The sequence below is a fragment of the Phoca vitulina genome, unplaced genomic scaffold (assembly GCF_004348235.1).
Source record: "Phoca vitulina isolate PV1807 unplaced genomic scaffold, GSC_HSeal_1.0 scaffold25, whole genome shotgun sequence".
Lineage (NCBI taxonomy): Eukaryota > Metazoa > Chordata > Mammalia > Carnivora > Phocidae > Phoca > Phoca vitulina.
Window position 1 is genome coordinate 38,428,747 of NW_022589728.1, and position 25,120 is coordinate 38,453,866.

General features: G+C 38.3%; 1 protein-coding gene across 1 annotated transcript in view; it reads left to right on the forward strand.

Moving 5' to 3' along the window:
- The window catches only part of SLC26A7 (solute carrier family 26 member 7), a 110,922-nt gene extending 100,768 nt beyond the window's left edge, over positions 1 to 10,154 (forward strand). Inside the window, exons 16-19 of the mRNA XM_032421684.1 lie at positions 1,455 to 1,555; positions 5,918 to 5,972; positions 6,055 to 6,158; positions 7,183 to 10,154. Of these exons, the coding sequence (XP_032277575.1) occupies positions 1,455 to 1,555; positions 5,918 to 5,972; positions 6,055 to 6,158; positions 7,183 to 7,218 (296 nt within the window). The 3' untranslated portion in view covers positions 7,219 to 10,154. The remainder of the gene's footprint in view (positions 1 to 1,454; positions 1,556 to 5,917; positions 5,973 to 6,054; positions 6,159 to 7,182) is intronic.
- The last annotated feature ends 14,966 nt before the right edge of the window (positions 10,155 to 25,120 follow it).

Here is a 25,120-nt window from a genome sequence, read left to right on the forward strand (position 1 = left end):
ATGCTCCAAGCTTACCTCATTTTGCTTAAGGCAGGATATCAGCTGTGAATTCACTTTACTCTTTTCTACGATGATGTGATTTTTATTGCACTGGTTGATTTACTTAGAAGCTTAGAACACAAGGTTATAGCCATAAAATCAGTACAGTGGCAAAACTGAGAGGGTACTGTGTAAAAGAAAACTTCACTTATTTGTGAAAAGATTTCAGAAGTGTCCATTCTATTTAAATTTTCATTTGAGTGAATTGGTAACTTTACTACTAAAGGTGTCTTTTTTTATTTGGAAAAGGCATCATGAATTGTTTCTCTTAAAATAGCTTGCTTAAATTATTATCTACAACTACATGGCACAATTCATTTGTTTTATTTTGTTTCATTTTGAATGGTCTGAAAATATGCTCTATTTTGATTAAATGAATGGGAAAGAGGAAACTGGATGTAAAAATGAAAGACAAAGCAAGCACAGTGAGACAATAGAAGGGAAATTTTTGTACTGCTGTTGATAAAACCCAAACACTTTTATAGTTAACAGCCTATCACCACTTAAGTTATGAAATAACTGTAAGAAAATATAGAGAATGACAAGTGCAATTTACAAGTGAAATAAGTGTGATAAGTTAGGGAAGAAGAAAAACTTGTTTCTTAAAGAATTTTTTGTACCTTTTACCACCATTTTCTGGTCATTTAGATCCAGTGATCAATCCCTCTAAATAATATCTAAATAGATTGTTTTTTCATGGTAGCATTGAGTTCAGATTGACAGATACGTTTCTTGTGAACTACTAGTGGCTTTCTGAAGCAGTGAGTTGATAAAAATTCTAAGATCTTTGACCTCAGTGGAAAAAGTACCATGATTGATTAGCCATGTCTGTCTGGCTGAGGAATGGGGATGATAGAACTCATGCCATATAGTAATAGTTGTAGATAATAATTTATGTGGCTTCTTTCAGGAAAAGCAATTCATTGACATTTTTTTGACATTTCTAAATAAAACAATTGCTAATATTTTTTTCAAATTATAGTTACTTTTTTTCCAAGCCTCTCCTGTAGATAGTACCAATGACAATTATGTTTTCTAGTAAATAAAGAATGAGTCTTAAAGATCTCAGAAAAATTCATATTTAAAAAATTTTTTATTTAACATAATAAAATAAAATTTTAAAAAAAGAGGTTAGTGAAAATGATTGCTGAGTTTCAGTTTGTCTCTCTGTGGAATGAGAGGTAATTAACCCATCCCATCTTCCTCTCTGAGTTACGTAATAATTACCTGAAATCATGTTCAAATAATTAAAAGTTAAAGAGTTCAGAAGTAATCCGTAATTAAGTGAAAAATAGAAAAACTGGAAAGTGCTTGGAATCAGTCTTGTTAAACCACTGTTACCTTTCCACATTCAACGGTCAGCAGCAGCAAGCTCTAAGAATTCTCCCTAACTCGAGTCTCTGTTTCTCCTACAGACGACGTGTCACAGCCATGCCTAAATGAGAAGAGCTTTTTAATCCTGGATTGCAGTGGAGTGACTTTTTTTGACTATTCTGGAGTCTCCATGCTTGTTGAGGTATTTACATAGCTTGTGTTTGGACTGATTCTTTCCCTTTTCTGTAGTAACGGGGGTTTTCACCAGCTACTCTCTCAGCCCTGGGGTCTTGACTCCACTTGTTTCAACACTCACCTCACCCATTCTCCCCTAAGGACGTAGAACTTGCCGCCTCCCACTGCCATAGAGTTGTCTTCAGGAGATCCCATCAAGCTTCTGGTGTGCGTATGTGTGGGGTCCAAGGGTGGGGGTGATCACATGGGGTAATCAGAGAGGACAGAACACAGGCTTGGGATGTAGTGGGCATGTAGTGCCTGCTGGGCAGTCAGCTTACAGGCTTCTAGAAAGAAAAGTCCCCTCCATGAAAAAGTGGCCCTGGTGATGGCAGGACGTTTTCTCTTACCCTCATGGATGGGTGTAGTTTCACCAGATACCATATCTGATCCCTCAAACAGTCCCCAGTGCAGGGGCTTTTCTCCATTCTATCGGATGATGGTGCTTACTTCTCTACCCCATGATCTTCATGGTGTCTCCTTGGTCCTGGTGTGCAAAATATAAAACTGCTTATTTCCTTAAAATGAACATGGCTCACAGGACATTTCTACAGAAAGAAGAACACCTAATTTTTCTAATTCAAGGAAAACTCAGACACTTCTGGAATTTTTTTCCTCCACTTATTTTTTAAAAGATTTTATTTATTTATTTGTCAGAGAGAGAGAAATAAATAAAAATAAATTTTTATTTATTTATTTGGGCTTTATCTACAAAGCAGGGGGAGCGATGGGCAGAGGGACAAGCAGGCTCCCTGGGAGCCTGATGCAGGACTCGATCCCAGGACCCTGGGATCATGACCTGAGCCGAAGGCAGACACTTAACCTACTGAGCCACCCAGGCATCCCTATTTTTTTTTTAGTAAATACTATGTCAACAGGGAAGTTACCTCCTTTTTCCATTTGTTCTCTCGTTCAGTGTCTTAAATTTGTTGGGGAAGGGTCTTGAGGATGGAGCAACATCTGTTCCTCAACTGTCCTCAGTCCTCCACCAGCTTCTGCTGCATGGAACTCAGCTCTCCTGTTTCTGGGTATCTGCTCCCCAGGGGTTCTCTACCCTTGCCTCATAGTCTCTCCCATGGGTAGCTTTGTATTCTGTCAAAAACTTAATCAAAATCCTGTGAAAATTTCTGGAGCTCTTTCTCTGCTTATCTCCCTCATTTCCATTACTCTCTCCCACAGATTTCGCCCACCTAATCCTTCCTGAACTCTACTTCCGTCTGCTCAGCTCAGTGAAGCTCTTGCATTTTACTCAGGCATCCATCACTCTCTGGCCCAGAAGCAGCTTTGTGCAGAAAGCTGAGCTCTTAGAGAGCTTGTCTCATCTGTCTTCTTTCTCTCAGGGAACTCAGTCCTGTGCTCCCTGTTCCCACTGTCTAAAAACAGTTGTTCGTATATTTTTGTTCAGTTGTCTACTTATTTATGGAGGATGGGATGGTCTTGTGTTAGTTACTCATCAGGGCAAGATGCAGAAATTGGACATAGGGCTTTAAAGATTTAAGATCAGTAGTTTCTAGACTGTTTTACATTATGGGTGTTGGTTGTTTTCTGTGGTGTTGTGTGGTTGTGCCTCTATTCATTTATAAATATAAATTTGAAATGTCCGAACTCCCAAATTCAAGATAGTCAGAGGTCAAAAAAACAAAAACCAAAACAAGAAACATAGTGCAAAGGTCAACTTCAGTATCCTTTCCTATGAAGATAAGGGCAAGAATTTGGGGAAGAGAAGCTGCTCAGTGTGTGACAGTCAGGGTGTGGTCCCAGTATCGTCCCACTAGCTATGAGGTGTGGGGGGAAATCATTAACCTTCCTGGATCACAGTTTATTCACCTCGTAAAAATGAGGGGATGATTTTGTTTCAGTATGAGCAGATATTTAGAAAGCAAATCATGCAAAAACTGTTGAGTGTTAAATATCCTAGACTTAAATCCAGTGGCTGTTTTTAGTATGTCACCTTTTTTCCCCCCATATAATATGCTTTCATTTTCTTGTTGTTCACTATAAAAACTGCACAGTTTGGCATAGTTCAACCTGAATACGTCATGTTTTCTTGCATCCAAATCTGGACTGTAGACAGATAGTTCTTGACTGGAGGGCTCCCTGTGTTCAGCCTTTCTCTTTCCTCTGCGTCACCAGGGTCTAGAAGAGTGCTCTTCAGTGGATGTGCGGAAGGCTCACCTGGGGTGCTCATCAACAGCACAGTCTTCTGGGTCCTAGTTTTGGTCCAGGAATCTTTATTTAAACAACCACAGGTGATTCTGAGGCAAGTGGTCCAAGATCATATTCTGAGAAACACTAGATTAGGATTGTCCCTTTACTGGGAAAGACCAGGAGGTACAGTTTTTGTTTAATTATATTTTAAATTTATTTTGAATATGCTCAAATGTTCATTAGTGCCTCTCTCTAGATATTGCATATCAGGATTAGAGTTAGTAAATAGGAGGAAATGGTTACCTATTCCCACTAAGTTTAGGATCTAAAGTTGAAAATTCAGAGGAATCCAGGTAATTCGGGTACTGGGCATGCTGAGAAAGAGGTTTTTTGGTTTTTTGGTTTTTTTCCATTCATCTTCACAGTTTTAAAATACTACACAATGGAATTATGAGATAAATCAACCGATGCATTTTATTTTTAGATTAGTGAAAAACAACATTTGCTCTTGGCCTGGTGTTTCCTTTCTGTATATAGGACACCAGCAGTTTTGTGTCAATTTGCCTTTTTAATTTCCTTATTACTATTTGGTTTATTTCATCATGATTACAGTAAATTATGATGTATATTAAGAACATTGACTTTAAAGATAGATAAATCCTGGCTCTGAATATTAGCCATATAATGAGTTCCATGATCTGGGCTTAAGTATTTACTTTTCTGTAAGCTGAAAGTAGACACACCCACTTCATCAAGTTGTGAAGCTTTGCAGTGATGTATTGCAAAGAAAGCACACCACAAAGTTTCTAGAAGTTAATAAGTACTCAATAATTCTAGCTTTTATTATTTGTTTTCATTTTGCAAAAGTCATTTCTTAAAATGCAAATAGTATCATTGTGACTAATATTAGTTTTTAGTTTCAGCCGCTGGAAGAGGGTCTAGAGTAAAGAACCACAGAGTCTCTTGAGCCGTGCATGTCTTCTGCTTCCTAACATTCCTGGATTATTTCCTTAGTCACTGTAGTGCTAGGAACTTCTGCTGTGAGTTATAGGTTGAAGGAAATGGAATGACTTTTATTTATTCTTCTACTTAGGACACTGGGAAGGTCAGTGAACTGGAGATTATGTTTATCAACATCAATAAACCACCTGTAGCAATGTGTTTGTGCTTCCTGAGCTTGAGAAAAAGTCAAACACTCACAAGTCACCTTGAATTAATCCTTTTTAACTTTATAAAAACAGGAGCCATTTATTTTGGCAAAGTTTCAGTCCATGTATTGTTTGTTTGTTTGCTTATTTATTCATGCTCAGAGTGACATCTCCTATTATTCTGCAATTCTTCTAACATATAACGCTTATTTCAGGAACAATAGAAGGGGAAATTTTTGAATGTATCATGCATACTCTTAGAATGTGTTGTAAATGCTTTCTATATTTTATATATAAGATACTTTTCTATTACATAACCAAATCCATCCTGTTGCTAAAACTTCTCAATTTATTTTCACTAAGTTTCATGGGTTGACTTTGGTCTGGGTGAATTCAAAATCTGGGCCTTCAATAAGTTGTTCCTCCATGGTGTTTTCTAGGACATGAATGAGGCAAGACTCTAAAATACGCCAAGCCCTTTAGTTAGGACCCCTCATCTTGATGTACTTTTAAAAATGGAAGTTGGGCAATCAAACTTGGCTTCAATTATTTTAGTTCTCAGCTTACCATCCAGGGATGGGACTTGAGAGTCCATGAATAATCACAACTTGTTGTAAAATATTAAACTAAGCAGTATGTCAGCAGTTGTCATCACTTTTATCAATGGGTCCTTGACTTCTAGTCAAAGAAGTTTGAGAACAACTTTCTATCATTCTTACCGGGAAGGAAATGCGGTGTTTTAATTTTTATTAAATGAACTTTCATTTATTAAATGAGCATGTAAGTAGCCAAACTTAGTTGCAAGAAAGGTAAATACCCTGCTGCATTAATCTTAGTTGGCGAAGGCAGTCTTTTAGAAGTTTGCCAGGGTGAGCCTGACTGTGTAGCAATACCTCCCTCTGCTGGTCTGATATCATAAACATTGGCTTTTTTTAGTTGTTTTTAAATAGTAATTCTTTCTTCTTAAGCCCATCTTTTTCTTTCCAGCCTGCTCTCCTGAATTAATTATGGGTATACTATTTTCATCCCTCCAGGCTTACAATGACTGTAAGAGCAGGAGTGTGGATGTATCATTAGCACATTGCACAGGTAAGGGAGGGTTCTCGGCTAACATTGAACATGATCCTTCTGCTGCTCCAGCTAGCCTTACATTACTTGTGTTTTCTTGTAGCTTCCTTGATAAAAGCAATGAAGCACTGTGGAAACCCAGACTCAGAGAAACCAGTTTCTTTTGACTCAGTATCTGCTGCACTAAGTAACATCTATTCAAGTAAGGTGAGCCATGCAGGTTGGCATGCGGGAATTATATGAAAAATTAGAATGTAGAATCAAGAGCTTTGCTTTTTTTTTTTTTTTTTTTTTTTTTGTATTAGCCTATTACTCCTCTCAGAGTCCTCTGCTATAATAAAGGAATTTTTCCATTCCTTACTTGGATTGGTTATAAACATTGTTTAATAATTGGGTCTTCTAATAATATCATGGCTTAGAGGATTTGGGCATCACTTATTAAGTGCAAACTGCTTGCTTGTAAGATAAATGCTTCTTCCAGGATCTACTATCCTGGGAATTTGAATCCACCTCTGTCAAATGCTAAAACTTTATATTAGCCTTATATAGCTTTTTTTTCTGCTCTGATACCCTTGACTCTAAGTTCATATTGCCGTCTTTGGAAATATTATTTGCAGAGCCCAGCACTCCCATGATATGAAGCATCACAGTTATCCTCCAAATACTGGGCTTTATAGTTAGTCTTAGAGCTGTTCCTAGAGCTTTGATTTCCTGCAATTTTTCTTTGACTTTGAATCGTTTTGCTTTTCCTCATCCCTAGAACAGCATTTAGTACTTCCCAGAGTCATCCCTATCACATTCAATCAGAACAGTATGTGTTTACAAAATAATAATAATGACAACACAATTATTACTATTACTATTATTATGATATATCTAACATTTATTGGGTGTTCCTTATATTACAGAAATATCCTAAGAGCTTTACCTATATTAATTCATTAGACTTGCCACAACCTTATGAGGTAGATATTATTATTTAACCTCTTTTTAGAAATGAGGAAACTGAGGCCCAGGGAAGTTATACCATTTGTAAGTAGGAGAGCTGGTTTCAGAGTCAGCAGTCTGTCTGACCTTGGACTTGGAGCTTTCAACCGCCATACTCTCATGCCTCACAGAATGTCTGTTTGCTTACCTTGGCTGGACAGCTTGCATCAGTTGCTACTGTTCTTTGATTATGGTACCAATTTAAGAGTGGAACATGTGCTTATTTCTTCCTCTTCTATTTTAGAATTTGAGCAAACTCAGCGATCACGGTGAAGTCTGAGACCCTTCTGCTGCAGTTCAACTCTTGCCTTTAGCAACTGCCCTGAAGAGGCCATACATACTCTGGCATTTTGCACAGCCTTTTTTGTTGTTGAGATCCTATAGATGACCTGGACTATAAGGATGATGTGACTTAATAATCATGTAGCCACTGGTCAAGATTCACCAGCAATTTTTCCTAATCTTTGTTAGTAAGCGGATTTACTTAGTAGGTTATTGTAGACTTATTTTATAAAAATTGGTATGCATTTAGATTTAGTTGTATTGAAAGGTAAACATGAATTTATTTCCTTTGCCATGGTATTTGGTGGTGTTTTATTTCCGTTTTTTTTTGTAAGTAAACTTGCAAAACTGAGAAACACTTTGTCATAAGAGGTCTAGAACATTTGCAAGCCATTTGTAAAAATCCAGGATCATCTGTAACTAATACATAAAAACAACTTAGCAAATGTGCCATATTCCCCTCCAAAAAACAAAAAAACTCATTAAACATCAATAAGATTAATACAACAGGATATGAAATTCACAGAAATTAAGTCCAACGAAAACAAATGACAAACTAGAAACCACTGTTCTTCATGTCCTTCCATGCAAGGAAGTCTTCAAGACTATTTTCGAGATAACCAGTGTCCCAGTGAAACCAAGTTCTTGACATTAGTCTGTTTTACTCTGAATACTGGAAATGCTTAGCCCTAAATTCTACATTCCAACCCCATAAAGTCTCTGTTTTTACCTTAGGTTTGGTTGAAGCCAGAGCATATAGAATTTGCACATTTTATATTTTGTCACAAATATGATTTTTAGATGAGAAAATAAATACCACCAGTAGAATAGCTTTATGCTATTCTAATATACAATTAACTGTAGTAGTTTGGGATTTTCCTATTTCAGAGAGACAGTCAACATAATATAATACATTTATCTCTCTATCCATTTAGATAGATAGGTCTCCATAGTATGTTTTTCTTTTTCTTTTGCTAGAGTAGAGCTTAGATAAGTGATTATCTGTAAAACTACCAAATCAATAGGATAATTGACAAGCACCATAGCCCAGGGTGACCTGTATTAATTATTGTTTTCATGCTTATACATATATTTTCAATCATGTACAATTACAGAGTTTCATATTTTTATCAGACAATTTGATACACTTATGAAGAAATCTCATTTTTCTAAGATAGGTCTGCTTCAGTTTGAAGGTATTGGAACTGTTCTTGAAATTACCAGTATAACAAAAAGTCAAGTACTTTAAAGTGAATTTGAAAAGTAGGTTGAAAACAAAACTTAAAGACTGATCATTTGGGTATTTTTGTGGGCATCTGTATGAGAATTTGCCTGCCGAGTGATATAACAGTCCCTAGCAAATGTGTGGTGAACATTCATATGGTCCTTAATTTTCACATTAAGTGATAGGTAGGACAATGTGATAAAATAATGGGGAATAATAAATGTTTTGAATCTCATAACTTAACCCCCTCCATTTCAATTTTGGTTGACACGAGTGAAAAAGAAAAGTCTTTGTCCTAAAGGAAGCCTCAATCCTTTCATCTCTGATTTGGATTGAAATGAGTGAGGACAACTTTCATTCTCATCAAATATTGTTCCAAGAAAAAGTGGAGGTAATAGTTGGAGGTAAAATTTCCTTAGAGAAAGGAATTTCACTCTGTTTTATCCATTTAAATTATCCCAGTGGTGGATGGTGGCAACATTTACCATCCAGAATCCATTGATGTTGGCACATAAAGATAAGTCAAAGAAAGTTAAGAAGAGAAAATGTATTTTGCTGTGTATAAATTGATATTCTGCTGTCCAACTTTGGCCTATAGCTAAATTCATGCACTGCAGGCATTTTATAATTTGTTAGAGATTATGGGCCATGGATGACCTTAAAATCATTACAGTTAATCAATGGATGCTTTGTTCTATTTTATTGTTAAAGGTGACACAGTATTGTCTGAGCAGGTGTATTTGAACTCATTTCAGTGTTTAAAGTAGAAGTTTAATGGATAAAACTTTAAAGCCAGGAACTTGAGTGTCAGATGTTAATGTTGTTTTCAAAGTAAAGGAACACCAAACCCTGTGCCAGGTAAAGCTCTTTGTTCTGTCTTCTTCTGCATACCAAAGTCACAATGACTTCTTAACCTGGAAGAATTCCTTGGAATTGAGTTCTGAGAGTTTAAAGTTGAATATGAGTTTTGTACACACAAGGATCTAAAATACACATATTTATTTCAAAGCAAGCATTAACAAAGGAACTATAATATGGTCTTGATGCTAGAATATTTCTAGTCATGCTAAATTATTTTTATGAGATCACCTTATTTTTATATATGATAAACTACTTCCATATTACTTACTATGGTAAAATAAAATTAGAAAAAATTAAAACTGACCTATAAGAGTGTTAAGGACCTAATAGAATGACATATATAAATTAAGCATAAAATATGAAACCAGGAAAAGACCGTTAACATTAAATTTATGCAAATTAAATGCCCTTAAATTTTACCATTTATCTTTCATTTTAAAGGTTATTTGCCCCCGATTATATGATTCAAGTGTTATAAGGTCTAGCTTGAACTACTTTGCAGTAATTTATTTGACAGCTCTCTATTCTATAAATGCGTAATGTAATGAGGAAAGAGATCTTTCTTTTTTAATGAAAACATTAATGTGTTAATACCCTGTATGGATAATGTTTGACATTTAGTGGTTACCAAAATATATTAGTATGTTGTTGAACATACATATGCCTTAAAAATGCACGTTCTGTATTCTGTGGGATGATCTAATTCGATATAGCATATGCTTTTTGGCAGTGAGTTTGTTGCCAGATTTCAAATAGGGAGTTAAGTGATGCCTTCACAATCCAAAGATTTTTAGTTAAAAATCATGTAGTCTAATATGCCACATTTATTTTTTTATATTTTTCAATGCATTCAATTATCTCTTTTATAATTCTTTGTACTAACTCAGCACGTAACAAGCAATTTACATGGAAATAAATTGAAATATGATAACTATTATGCTTGAATAGATTTGTGTCCATTATTTCAAAGTATTTACTCTCCTGCAAAGCAAATAATACATATTGCTTTCTTAGACTGACCAGGGTGTGTTGAAAGTTCTTGGAAGTATTCATCATGCTTGGTAATTTGTTCTTACAAAATATCAAGCTAGGATGGTAAGGTATTATCCCTTCACTAATAAGGGCACTTTCTGCTGTGAGACAACATCTACACAAGCCTTTCACCAGGTTTACACCTGTTACATTCTAATTGTCATTAATGGGTCTACGCTCATTTTCTATTTGTTTGGGTTTTCATTTATGTGTTGTTTGTCTTTCCCGAGTGTCTAGGCCAGGCCCGTATTCTTCAGCATTTTAAAGGTTGCCGTTCCAAAGGTCAGAAGCTAAGGCATGCTTCTAGGTTTTGGAGATGTAGCAGTGAATAAAACAACAACAACAACAACATCCCTGTCCTCATGGAGCTTATATTCTAACAAGGGAAAACAGGGCATCAATGGATAAATGTAAAATACACTTATTGTAAGTTAGATGATAATATGTGCTAATAAGAAGAATAAAGCAAGGAAAGAGGATAGGAAGTATGGCGGAAAGTGGGTGCCCTAGACAAGGTGGCAGGAACAGTGACTAGTCAGAGTGTCTTAGTCTGTTCAGGCTACCGTAACAGAACATCACAGACTGCAGGACTTCCGCAATAGACATTTTTCTCTTCGAGTTCTATAGGCTGAGAAGATAAGGATGAAGGTGCCAGTTTTTTGTGAGAGCTCTTTTACTGGCTTGCAAATGACCACCTTCTTGCTGTGTCCTCGCCTGGTGGGGAGAGAGAGAGAGAGAGAGAGAGAGAGTGAGAGAGAGCGCTCTCTATCTCTTTTTATAAGGACACTAATCCTATCAGCTTAGGACTTCACCTTCATGACCTCATTTAACCATTACTACTCCTTATAGGCCTTGTCTCCAAATACCCGTATCTCACACTGGGGGGGTAGAGTTTCCAACATAGGAACTTTGGAGGGAGTGAGACACAATTCAGTCCATAGCAGGGAGTTACAAGTTTCGTATATATTTTAAAAATTTTCTTTTTTATGTCCGAAAAACACGCTTACTAGAATTTTATGTTTAATAAAATGTAATGTTTTTGCATCAAAACGTGATAATCATGAACTATGTGGTTAAAGCATTACTAGAGACAGTAGGTTAGCATAGACATTGCTAACCATACCTGCTACTTAGAGAAGGTTCTGAGTGAAGTGGTGAGAAATGGGTTGATAATATACCAATGGCTATTCAGAAGATGAGCCGTATGTTTTGGTGATGGTTCCTAATGATTAGCCATCTAATTAAAGAAGATAGAATTGATGGGCGCCTGGGTGGCTCAGTTGGTTAAGCGACTGCCTTCGGCTCAGGTCATGATCCTGGAGTCCCGAGATCGAGTCCCGCATCGGGCTCCCTGCTCGGCAGGGAGTCTGCTTCTCCCTCTGACCCTCCTCCCTCTCATGCTCTCTGTCTCTCATTCTCTCTCTCTCCAATAAATAAATAAAATCTTTAAAAAAAAAAATAAAGAAGATAGAATTGAATTAGTTAATTTCTTTTTAAGCTATCATATTGTTTTAAAGAAAACACCAACAGAGACATGCTTAATTCTACCAATTGTCACGGAGACTAGCACAGAACAGAGTCTGGATGCTAACTGCAGTGAGAGGCTTCACTTTTTTTTTTATTTCTTTGCTTTGAGTTTTTTGTTGCTTTATTTTTTTTTTTTAAGAAGGAAAGGATGCTAGGTTACTACAAACTAGCTAAGTGCTCTGAAATGATCTCCTTCAGAGTAGGCATTATATACAAATCCTTACTTGTTTTCTCTTGATTTAGCAACAGGGAGGTCATTTTGTTCAAATGTATCTCCTTTTTGTCCTAAATTATAAAGGACCACTCTCTCTATTAAGTATATAGGAAGCTTTGCAGTATTTTTTCCTATTTTGAGCCTCTGGTTCTTATGACCACATTTAGAAATTGGCTAATTAATAAACCCAGTAAGAATATATACTTATTAATTGCTACAGTAAAAAAAATGCTTCAATAGTAAAATAAATGAAAATAAAACTAGAGTTCTATCTTTATTTCCTTTGCTTCTAGAGTTATTTTTTTCCTTTTTGGTTTTGAAGTAAGTTCTGCCTTTGTGAGGATAGAAAAGAGAGGAAAGAGAGAGCCTCTTTTATAATGTGTTTCCCAGGTCAACTTCCATAGTTAAGCCCCCTGTTTCTTTACTTCCTTACACTTTGGTTATATATCCTAACAGGGTTCCCAAGCTTCCCTATTGTCTTAAATTTGTAGTAAGGGAATTACTGTTTAAATAAAGGTGGCTGGGCGCCTGGGTGGCTCAGTTGGTTAAGCGACTGCCTTCGGCTCAGGTCATGATCCTGGAGTCCCTGGATCGAGTCCCGCATCGGGCTCCCTGCTCGGCAGGGAGTCTGCTTCTGCCTCTGACCCTCCCCCCTCTCATGTGTTCTCTCTCATTCTCTCTGTCTCAAATAAATAAATAAAATCTTTAAAAAAAAAAAAAAATAAATAAATAAATAAAGGTGGCTTTACTTAGGTTAACAAAGCCTGAAAGAGTGCAGGGACGGGAGGGCAGGGAACACAGTGACCCGGCACGGGATGGGTTTGGAGGAGGAAGAAAGATGGAGGATAAGGGCACGTTTGCCGAGGGTGGTGTGTATATGAGGAGGAGGTTGGCTGACGTGAGTGACTCTATGGTGGTATGATTTCAGCGGTATCTAGATGTCTCCTGAGTCCAGTTACTTGCCTTACCAATCTTTTAAGGGGTCTGAAGTTCTCATCATGAGTCATTTATTTAAGCTGGAGTAAATATTATAAGAAAGGAAAAACACATGTAAGCCATTGCCATGCATTGTGTGAGCTTTAGGAAGGACTAGTTCATCTAATTGGCTTATAAGACTGTCATAATTTTGATGAGGAAGGCTGGTTTGAAATTGTTTGGAGCTCAAGGTGCTGCTGAGGGCAGGGTTAGGAGTGGTGGTGTGGTGTTAGGATGCGGGCTGGTGTGGCAAGGGGGGCCAGAGGGTGATGTTGGGGAGGCAGGCTAATGCCCCTGGCATTCTTGGATGATCAGGGCCTTCCTTGTCCCTCACCCCAAAGACACAGACACAGTGGAAGCAGGGTTCATGAAGCCAAACAATTCTTCCCACATAGCAGCTTTTCCTGCGGCTTGGACCCATGCCTTTTGCTTTGGCTCTGGAATTAAAATTTGAGAATAGCAGTGTGACTGCCAAAAACAGGATTGACATACCATTCTTGTTTCGTGTAAACCTTTTCTTTTTTTCAGTTGCCTCTCCTCATACTGCCAATGAAAATATTGAAGTAGTAAGGGTCTCGCTCAACAGAGTAGAGGTTTTATCAATTAAAACCAGTCAAATGATGGTGCCAGATATCTCCTAAATCTTAGTCGAAATGTGATCCTGATGATATCTGCACCAGAATCACCATGGGTATTTGCTAAATATGCAGATTCAAGCACACTACCCAAGACCTAGTGAATCAGAATTTCTTTGAGTTGGGCTTGGGAGTAAGGATTTTTATCAATCATCTGCTTTAGTTTTGCACCCTATAGTTTGGAATCCTAGTCACAAAGGCCATCTTTGGTCTGGTACTTGAAAGAAACCCTGTACTCTGTTAGGCTCTATTTGGGATTGTGCACTGATCACTATGTATTCTAGATATATGGCAGATCTGTGGTGCTATCCTTGAGGAAGCAGAACTGGGTGTATAGTTGTGACACGTGGCAGAGGACCACATCAAATTCACCGTAGCTTTGGGTCATTATGAATTTGTGAGAGTCAGAAAGTATCTGAAACATACCATCCCTATTCATATATTCCTGGGTGAGCTTCCTAAGACTGGAAGTTTGTATTTCACACCTTTCATCATGGAAAATGTTAGTCTCCTTCTCGTTTCACAAATGTATACTGTTTCTCACAGGTACTGATGCAGTCACGTAAGAAAATGGTCCCCTCCTCCAGGTTGCTGCTCACACATTAGCCATTAGAAACATATTGTAAAAGAGAGTGAGAGAGATTTCCCTTCTAGCCTCAGGCTCCATGGGTAATTATTTTCTTTCAACACCTTCATTGAAATTCCCTGTGTAATGCTACCAGAGTGAATTATAGTTAAACCTTTTATTCTGCACATATGGAACTGGGATAAAGAGATGGTGCCAGCAACATTACTCAGCTACTTTCAGTTTGGGGATTGAGGCTGATGTAAACCATCGTTAACTAGAGAGAAAATAATATTCAATTATGAATCACTGCCAGATGTGTGAATGTATGTCTTCGGGTTTCATGTTTCTGGAATCCACTTACTGTAGGATATTCTTTATCTACTTTTTAAGTGATTCTCTTTCTATGGGTAATAGATTTAATTGCCCTACATATGCGAAAGATCAAAAATTAATAAGATATGTATTTGGACTCCACCTCACAATAAAAAAATAAAAGGAAATTGTTCTAAAGTAAATGTTATATAACAATGTTCTGCAAACCCACGTCCCGGGGGAGCTGTGAGGAGGGCCCCAACTGCACAACTTCCAATGCCTTTCTTGCCCCAGGCCGATCATCCTGCTTGATGCCAGTGTGAGGGAGAGAGAGGGTAAAATAAAACAGGACATAATAATTGTTAGAGAAATGGTTTGCGGTCTGAGTAGAACTGGAAGGGTATCTAATCTGTGTGGTCTGACATCCTAGATCCCAACCCTGGGGTATTCACAGACCACCAGATTGTTTGGAATCCAAATGAGGTAGCTGGAAGATGGTCACATTTCTTTCTTTCTTTTTTTTTTTTCTGTTTTTAGCTTTTTTTAAATTTAAATTCAAGTTAACATATAGTGTACTACTAGCTTCAGGGGTAGAATTTAGTGATTCATCGGTTCCATATAACACCCAGTGCTCTTCCCAACAAGTGCCCTCCTTAATACCCATCAACCCATTTACCCCATCCCCTCACCCACCTCCCGTCCAGCAACCTTAGTTTGTTCCCTAGAGTTAAATGATCCCATTTCTGCAGATTGGTGTCTGACAATTCCCAGTCTCTAGCCTGAGGTGGGGCTTACAGCTGTCTGTCAGTGCTTTCACTTCTCTGTGCTCAGTGATTCTGCCATCCCTATTTTCCAGTATTTCCAACCCTCACTACATCCTTAACCCCCTTTTAAATCCCATTCCTTAGGATCTTCCAGAGGTAACCATGCCTCCACTTTTAGGAGGCATGGTTCTGCATTTTCTCCCTCAATTTCCTACTGATCCTGGCCACCCAAAGATATATACATCCAAGCCCTTATACACTTGTATTGTTTGAGCATCACTGGATGAGTTTTCTTTCTTCTAATCAAGATTAAATCTACCACATGGAGTTTTTCTCCTCCCCATCTTTCTTTGTTAGTTTATTTTGTTTTTTGTTAAATCAAAACTTTCACCTTGCTTTTCCATCTTGTTCCATCAGCTAATCCCTCTTTCCAGTGTCTTCAACCTATTTTATTTGATTGACTGTAACCTTGGTCTATAAAGAAATCTTTGTTGTCTTATTCCCTTCCCTCAAAAAAAAAAAAAAAAAAAAGTCCTCATCTGGCTATGCTTCCTTTTCTGCCTTTTCTCTCCACTCATCTTCAGTCTCTGCTGAATAATTTTCACTCCAATTTGTTGAAATGAGTCAACATTTGCTGCCTCGACTTGCTTATCTCTGGCCTTTGCAATCTGATCTTTTTCCCCATCTCACTTTTAAAAGATTCTGGAGAAAATTATCATTCACTTCCAAATTCCCAAACTTAGTGACTACTTTTCAGTCCTCCTCTTACTGATTTTCTTTGCTTCTCATACTCAACCACAATCGCCTTCTTAAAATCTTAATTATAATCCTACATTTTACAAGCACCTGTTTTGTCGTCATTCTCTAGAGATGAGATGGCTACCCTTATCCAAAATTTGGTTTAAGACTGATGATGCCACACAGGCACCAAGAGGGTTTGAAAAGGTTTATTACTTACATAATCAGCTTCCTGGAGAGAGCAGGGCAGGCCTCCCAAGCTGGTCAAAAATGATTTAAGAGATCAAGGGAAGGAGAGAGACTAGCCTGAGATTTTTATGGTGGTTAGGGGGTGTGGCTGAGGAAAAGGTTGGACTTCCCACAACAAAGGAGGAAGCACCAGGCTTTCTTATCAGCTTGCCCAGATGTGGGGCAGAAGGGAAAGAGTGAGGTATGAGGCTTAAAAGCCGTCAGCAGTAGTCAGACATCAAAAATGGATTTAGATTCTTTATAACAATTCACCCAATTTACATTAGATGCCCACCTGTTCTTTCCTCTAATGTTACACTGACAACATTTTATCGAATTCTTTATTTATATGCTTTTAGAGTCATCAGCTATGTAAGAATTATTGTATTCCTGGCCCATTAAATGTTATGGTTAATATGTATTTGTTGAAGGGATGAATAAAATGGTCAACCTATTAAAACTAAAACTATATGAAGATGTTAAAAACCTAGGAATCAACTAAAGAAAAGAGGTTGGCATCTATCTTTAGAAGACTCAAGGTCAGTGTGTGTAGGACAGGCTGAACAAGGTCAGTGGCTTGAGGTGAATCTGGAGATGGAAATAGAACTTCCCTCATGAGAAGGTTGCTGTCTCTGTCGAGCAATTTAAGCTTGCCAGTTTTTGATCACAATTACATTGCAGCTTCTTAACCTTACCTCCTAGGTAAGCACCCCCCCACGACCCCAATCCATGAGGGATATGTTCTAACACCCCCAGGGGATACCTAGAACCGCTGATAGCACCACATCCTATATACCTTGTTTTTTTTTTTTTCTGTACATAAATACCTATAATAAAATTTAATTTAAAAAGTAGGCACAGTAAGAGATTAACAACAACAATAATAGAACAATTATAACAATATACTATATAAAAGTTATATGAATGTGGTCCCTCTCTCAAAATATCTTATTGTACTGTACTCACACCCTTCTTGAGATGACACGAGATGGTAAAATGCCTCCATGATAAGATGAAGAGAAGTGAACGACCCAGGCTTTGTAGCATAGTGTTAGGCTACTACTGACTTTCTGAAGGAGGAGCCTCTGCTTCTAGACAGCGTTTGACTTTGACCACTGGTAACTGAAACCAGGGAAAGCGAAACCACAGATAAAGGAGGACTACTGTCATATAAAAAGAGAAAATCAAGATATTAACTCACCATTACAATTTACTATATTTCATTACCTACTAAAAACCCTGACCTGAGTCAATGGAACTTATAGGGTAGTAGATTTGGGATCGATAGAAAGATGAACTTTTTAGCATTCAATTGTATTATGTTAATTATCCATTTCTTCTTAACAAATTACTCCAAAACATAGTGAGTTGTCATTTCTCATGATTGTGCAAGTGGCTGGACTCTGCTCATCTCTCCTGGGCTCACCCAGGTTGCTGCACTCAGCCGGTGAGGGAGCTGGGGGCTGGGCTCACCTGGGACGCCTGATGAGTGCGCTCGCTCACCCACATGGTCTGCACTTGGGCTTCCTCATCAGCCTGCTGGTCTCAGGATTCTACGAGAAGGAATGCAGCAGCTACAAGCCCTCTTGAGGCTTCAGCTCAAGAACTCAAAAAATGTCACATCCACCGCAAATCTAGCCCAGTTTCAAACAAAAGGAGAAATAGACTCCATGTCTGGGTGGGAGGAGGAGCAAAACCACTTTGCAGACAGGGATGTGTATAATGTTGTAGCCATGAAACAATATGGCTACTTTTAGTTTTCTAAAACTAAACTATTTTCAGAGTCTACTTCTGATGATGCAAATTATTCACATTCCTTCAACATGAAAAATATGCTCACTCTCATCCAGGGACTCCAAAGGCTCACACTAATTATTACACCAGGCTTGAAGTCCAGGATCTCATGACCAGTGTCTAGTTCAGTACGAGGGGAAGCTCCTTAGAGGCAGCTTCTTTCGATGCTGAGAGATGAGAACTAGAAACACAAGTGATCTTCCAGCTACGCACTCAATATAAAATGGTAACACAGGGGCAGAGCACACCCAACACCCAGGTCTTGGTTTCAAATACCACCATCCAGGAGAGGGAATCAGCGCTCCTTGGAGAAAAGGCTGATTCTTCATTAGAGAATCTAGTTAGGGCTGGAGCAGTCTAACCATAAACAAACAAACAAACAAACAAAAAACAAAAAAAACCCCAAAACATCATAAAAGCCCAAGTTGAGGGTCAAAGACCTCTAATTTGTCTTCAAAATACCTTCAAAACACACCTCAAAACTGTCAAGATTATCCAATGCAAAGAAAGATTAAAATAATGTCACAGCAGAGGACGTTAAGGAGACGTGTCATTGAAATGTATTGTGGGACCCTGCAAAGTATCTTGAAACGGAGCCTTAGGAGAGTAGGAAAATTAGGACATGAGGGAAAAAGTAGTGGAACTTGCATAAACTGTAGACTTTAATTAATGGTAACGTACCAACAGTGGTTCCTTAGTTGAGACAAATACTTTATAGTTTTGCAAAATGTTAACAGTTTAAGAAAATGGATGAGGAGTATGTGGGAACTCTGTATCAAATTTGCAGTTTCCCAGGAAATACAAAAACTCCTCTAAAATTAAAAAAAATAGATAAAAAGTAAAGAATGGGAGGGGTGCCTGGATGGCTCAGTGGGTTAAGCGTCTGCCTTCAGCTCAGGTCATGATCCCAGAGTCTTGAAATCAAGTCCCATGTCAGGCTCCTTGCTCAGCAGTCTGCTTCTCCCTCTCCCTCTGGCCCTCAAACCAGCCCCCCCCCCCCCCCCCCCCACCCCCCCAGCATCACCCCCACCCCTGCTCATGCTCTCTTTTGCTCACTGTCTCTCTCTCTCTCTCTCAAATAAATAAATAAAATCCTAAAACAAATAAATAAATAGAAATGAAGAATGGGAAGCATGTAGTAGTCAGGATTTTGCAGTAATTCTGAAAAGCTGTTGGGTACACATCACCAGTTTTCCCTCCTGTGCAGGCAATGCTTGTTCCTTGATCAGGGTCCAAACCTGCAGCCTGCGAGTGACTCATAAATCAATCCACTGTTCTCAGATCTTGGCTCCACGCTCTGGCCTTTTGGTTCTGCTCTCCAAGATGCCTTCTCTTTTTGATCAGAAGTCGCTGGTGTTCACAGCTAGGTAGCTGTCTCAGCCTGCTTCTTTTTCATAGAAGATCCAGAGGCCTTTTTTTCTTATTATTTAAATTTTCTTGACCATTTTTGTTCCTTTTGGCCCAAGGAGGCAGGGTTTGTGTCAGTACCATTTTCTTAAAATTTTCATCAATCTTACTAGGGTTAATGCCATGCCCCAAAGGTGACATCCATGATTCTTTTGGGGACAGAACTCTATCAACTTTGGGAATATAAAAGTGCTGTGGGACAACACATTTTCAAATTTTAGAAAACTTTTTGACTGATTAGAAGTCTACTAGCCACCAACTGAAGTCTTTCTGAGATCTTAGCAAAGGGTTTTGTAACTATAGACTTAAATAGGTCTTTATGCAAAGATCATTTCTTACAAAGCATCTTCTATGGGATGGAAATGTGAATCAGTGTTCTATTTCAACCCAGCAATTCCTAGCTCTTCCACATCTCCTCTAAATTCTGCTTTCCAACTGAGAAGTTTTCTTTTAGTTCATCTCTCTCTTCCCTCACCTTATCTGATGCAGCTAAAACAAAAAACAAAGGCAAAAAACCAAATGGCACTTTCAACAATGCCTGACACTCCCCTGAGATCATACATTCATTTTCTATATTCCAAGCTCCTGTACGCAATATTGTCTCAGTTGAGCTGCCTCCTTCTAACTGAATTGCCTTTTGACCAGTTTCTGACCAAGCTTCCTCACGGCTCCTCCAGCCACCGCTGATAAGCCACCTTCCAGCCCCCTTGTTCCGCTCCTTCCTCTCCACCTGCTAACTCCCACTCCCTAATCTGTGACCTAAACAGTTAGTTGCCCCTGCCCCATCTCATGAATTTCTTAGCAAAATTCTTTGGCCAGGATATCTGCATTGTATCTCACTTCCTTTGTCGACAGAGAATGAAAAGGCACATCAAAGAAAAACTACTACTACTACTACTACTACTACTACTACTACTACTACTAGTCCTAACTTAAGCCACTGTTAAAGGACAATAAAACTCATCCAGAGATGATTCTCTTCTTTACCTCCATCTCCAAGAGGAGGCAAAATAGACATTGAAAATGCCTAAACTGATTGAAGATACAAAGAGTTGGATATATTCCTAGGTCATGAGGCAAACCTAAGTGATTCATTTTATAGGACAATGTCTAAAATGTTTAAAAGCGAAATATAAATGATCACTTATTGATGACTGGCTGTGGCAGCATTGTTTTAAATACTTTACAAGTATTATATAATTTAATGTGTAAAGCAATTCTATGAGGTAAAAAGTCTTATTTGGAGTTTATCTTTTTAAACCCTGGTTAAGATGTCCAAAAATCTGAACATTCATCTTTAAACATTTCAAGAAGATCCACATTTTCTTCTCTGTATTTATGTCTATGTGTGTCTATTTACTCTGAGGGCAAAATTAGCTGGACTTGTACATGATTTTGCTTTAGTTTGTGCTTTTTTCCTTTCTGTGTAACTGGTTTATACCTGAGGCCAATTTCTAAAAGTTATGGATTTATAGAGCTTGAAACCATTAGTTTTCAAAGCATAATGTACAAATTCAGAGATAAAAATCTTGGACTTTTAGAGGCGATAAGAGTATATTTAAGAATCTTTCCTTCTGCTCATTTTTCCCACGGTGGTGAAAATAAAGCTGGGATTGGAAAAAAAAAGGAGATAGTATAATATTGTGGTATATCAACTTTTCTGTGGAAACTTTGTATGTGGTATTTCCTAGCATAGAAATATGCTTGGGTCCAGTGACATGGATAATGATATGTTACCAGACAAATATTTTAGAAGCCAATGTACAAGTAGTTTATGGGTTTCTTTAAATTTCCCCAATGTCTCAAAGGTCAATGACTAGAAGGAAAATGTACCATAAGGACATGACCCAAAGTCAAAAGAAATGATGTAATGGGAAACAAAAGCTAGTAATCACACTTACTGGGTTTTACTTTTGGTAGGGGAAACTGTCTTAGTCACTTGAGGTACCATAACAAAATACCATTGTTCGGGTGGCTTAAACAACAGGGATTTATTTCTCAGAGTTCTGGAGACTAGAAGTCCAAGATCAGGGTGCTGGCAGGGTCAGTGTCTTGTGAGAGCTCTCTTCTTGGGTGACTGGTAACTGCTTTCTTATGCCCCCTCATGCCCTTGCCTTAGTGCATGAAGGTGGCGTGAGAGACGAGAGAGATGTGGGAAGCAAGCTCTCTGCTGTCTCTTCTTGTAAGGGCACAAATCCCATCTTGAGGCCCCACCCTATGACCTCATCTAAACCTAAGTACCTCCTAAAGGCTCTGCCTTCAGATATCACCACATTGGAGGTTAAGGCCTTCAACATACGAGTTTGCGGGAGACACAATTCAGCCCATAGCAGAAACTTTCTTTCTCCCTTTCTTTTCTTTTCTTTTCTTTTTTCTTTTCCTTCTTTCCTCCCTTCCATCCTTCCTTCCTTCCTTCCTTCCTTCCTTCCTTCCTTCCTTCCTTCCTTCCTTCCTTCCTTCCTCCATATATCATAATAACTGAAAGTTAGTTAGAAACCCCAGCAAAATAGAATGATGATTCCTTTTAGGTTCCAACCAAGGCCCCACCTCACAAAGCCCCCCCTTACCACTCATGTGGCTTTAACCCATCCCAAGGTGTTAGAACAAAGTGAAGTTTTTATTCCCTAGGCTTGTGTACAGCTAGAGCTATAGATCTGGCGGAAGGGTTTTGCCTTTTCCTTGCTTGATCTGTTTGACCACCAGTTGCTGAAGAGCTACTGAGCTGAATGTAGCTGACCGGTGCTTAAGAGCAGTGGCAGGAAAGCAACATGAAAAGATTGTGTATTGACCAAGATTGTGATGGTGAAAGAGACTTAAAACAAAAAACAAAAAACAGCCCACAAAGCAATTCTGAAGGTCTATATCAAACTGATTCCTACAAGTCTGTGGGACCTGTCAAACGGGCGTACAATGGTTAAAGTCATGGTCTGAAGTCCTACAGAGCTGGTTTTGGGTCTCACGTAGGCATTTACTCTCTGTGAGGCCTAGGGTACATTTTCCTCAGTAAGCTAACGGGAGGATCACTCATTGAGTAAAAGAATTAATTCAAGGCATTTGGCACATTTTTTTTTTCATCGAATGAATGTTTATTGTGTACCTGCCATATGCCAAATTCTTGTTTATGTGCTAGGTATAGATCAGCAAATAAAAAGGAGCTGGAACTTGACTTTGTGGTGCTTTACCCTAGAATGGAAAAGACAAAAATAAAGCAAGTCAACATGCAAATAAATACTTGCAAATTGAGAAAATGCCCTGAAGAGCTAAGTAAGGCACACCAAGGTAGAGAATAAGACAGCCAGGAAGGAAGAGGGTAGAGGAGGGATTAGGTGAGACACTTGGGAACCTACTCCTGCTAAGGCATTCCAGGAAGGCTTCTTGGAGGAGACAATTTTTAAGTGGGACATTATGGAGGAAAGGATGGCACCCAAACATAAAGCAAGTTTAGGGCGAGGGAAGCTGACTGAGAGGAGTCCAAAAGAGGAAAACTCAGGCACAAAATCTCAGCAGGAGGAAAGAACTCAAGTGTTAAAAGGCTGAGAGAACAAGAGTGTAGCCTTGGGGTGATGGTGGGGGCACCCAGAACAAAGCCTGGCAGGAAGGAAGCATCTACGAAGGCTTTTCATTTTTATTCTTGACGTTTTTATGAGGAAAAAATAAGACAATATTTTTAAAACATCTAGCACACCTCTTGAGACATAATAGGTGCTCAACCAATAGAGTATATTGTTTGTTTGGGTTATTATTTTTAGCAGTACACGTAGCTTTGTTATTTTCTGAAAAACAGAACACTTCAAGTGTCTCCTCTTGATCATGCTCTTATGTATCTTTGTTTCTGTCACAATCTCTGACTCTTCCTGGGGCTTTTTATCCGTACCTTCAGAGCACCACAATTAAGCTGTCGTACCCTCTAGATATTCCACACATAGTTGGTAGCCCCTTTGGAAGATTTGTTTCTCCAATATATTTGCATCATTTACTGCAAAGTTTTTTGTTTTGTTTATTTACTAAAACATTTTATTAAAGAGAAGTGACTCAAGAAAATAATTCAAAACTCAGTTTAGTTTGATCAAGTACCTCACCGTTGGTATTGAAAGCAGTAACCATTCCTGTGACAATCTGGGAAGAAAAAAATGGGAGCCCTGCACTGAGTGCAGTTCAAGAACCCTCCTCCTCCCAAAACATGTGTTTGTCCCTCTCCAACCACAGAGAGGCCTGTTACTCTCTCCAAATTATCACGAATGATTGATTTGAGATTCTGGATTCCTCAGAGCTTCTTCCAAATGAACAAAAGACAGTCCTGCTCGGAGTCTTGGTGGCATTTAGTCAGCCCTTTAATGTGATTCTAATGGTTTGTGTGTGTGTGTGAGAATTCACAGTAAATTCATTATGAAAACCCATTTACCACAGGGTTGACACCAGCAAAAGCCCGAGGCAGCTCAGGGAATTGTGGGACACGACATCTGTTTCAGTGAACATAACTCAGGCATTCCATATCCATGCTCGCTCATTGGTGCTTAATAGCTTCTTGCACAGCTCTTTTTCTCCTCAGGACATACACATTCAGACACAGAAAACCATAAAGGCCAAATGTCTTCTTTAATCCTCCGAGGCTTAGCTAGCTAAAAGGAAACTGTCAAGAGCCATAGCAACCAGCTATGTGAAAAGAAAAGAATAATAATAATTATTATTATTACTACTAATAATAATATGAAAAAAGCTAATATGCTGATTTAATACATTTAAGATTCTACCTTTATTTTGCTCTTTTTGTGTCACATTTTTATGCATATTTAAAATAGAATGTATAATTTGATCGTACCTACTTTGTTATGATTTACTGTTAATAACTTTGCTGAAGTGTAAATGGCCTCACATGCTAATTGGGTGTGCTTCCTGTGACATATGCAAACTGACTTAGAAACTAACATATGCTGTTATTACTCATAATAGATCAGCTTTGTCTGAAATATTTGTGCCCAAAATTACCATTTGGCATGTCTTCAAATTCAAATCCACCTTCTGCCCTGAGATGAAATTCAAGGATTTGTTTTCTGTTTTTTGTATTTTGGAGAGGCTGCTTTCACTGTTACAATAAGGAGTGTTCAGTGTTTACATTAGAATGACTATTTATGGGGGTTTAATATGTTGCTTGTTGCAAATTGCATCCGACGGAAACTTGGCAAAGTGGCACAGAGATGTGGGACCACATTCAACTATATTTAACATCATATCAGGCGGTTGATCTTTTGAAAATCTATGGTGTTAAATGATATTTAGCATAATCTTACATAGTCTTTCCATCTTGTGCTTTGTAGAAGTTAAAAATGGTGCTGAGTCTTACAGTAACTTTGCAGGAAAAAAATGTGTTTTCTGGTTGTCAACAGTTTACTAAGGTATGGAATGGGAACAAAACCTAAAATCAACCTACTTGTTTGGGGGCTGTTAATGTTTTGTAGATTGTTACCGGATTTTTGTATTTCTGTATCATCTGGTATGATGCCCTTCTGTGGCTGAGTAGAGGATGGAGGCAGAAACCAATCTGGAAAAAACATGCGTCAATGCTACAGAGTAACACAATAGCCAAAATAAAATGGCTAGTTTGTATTACAAATAGCATTTT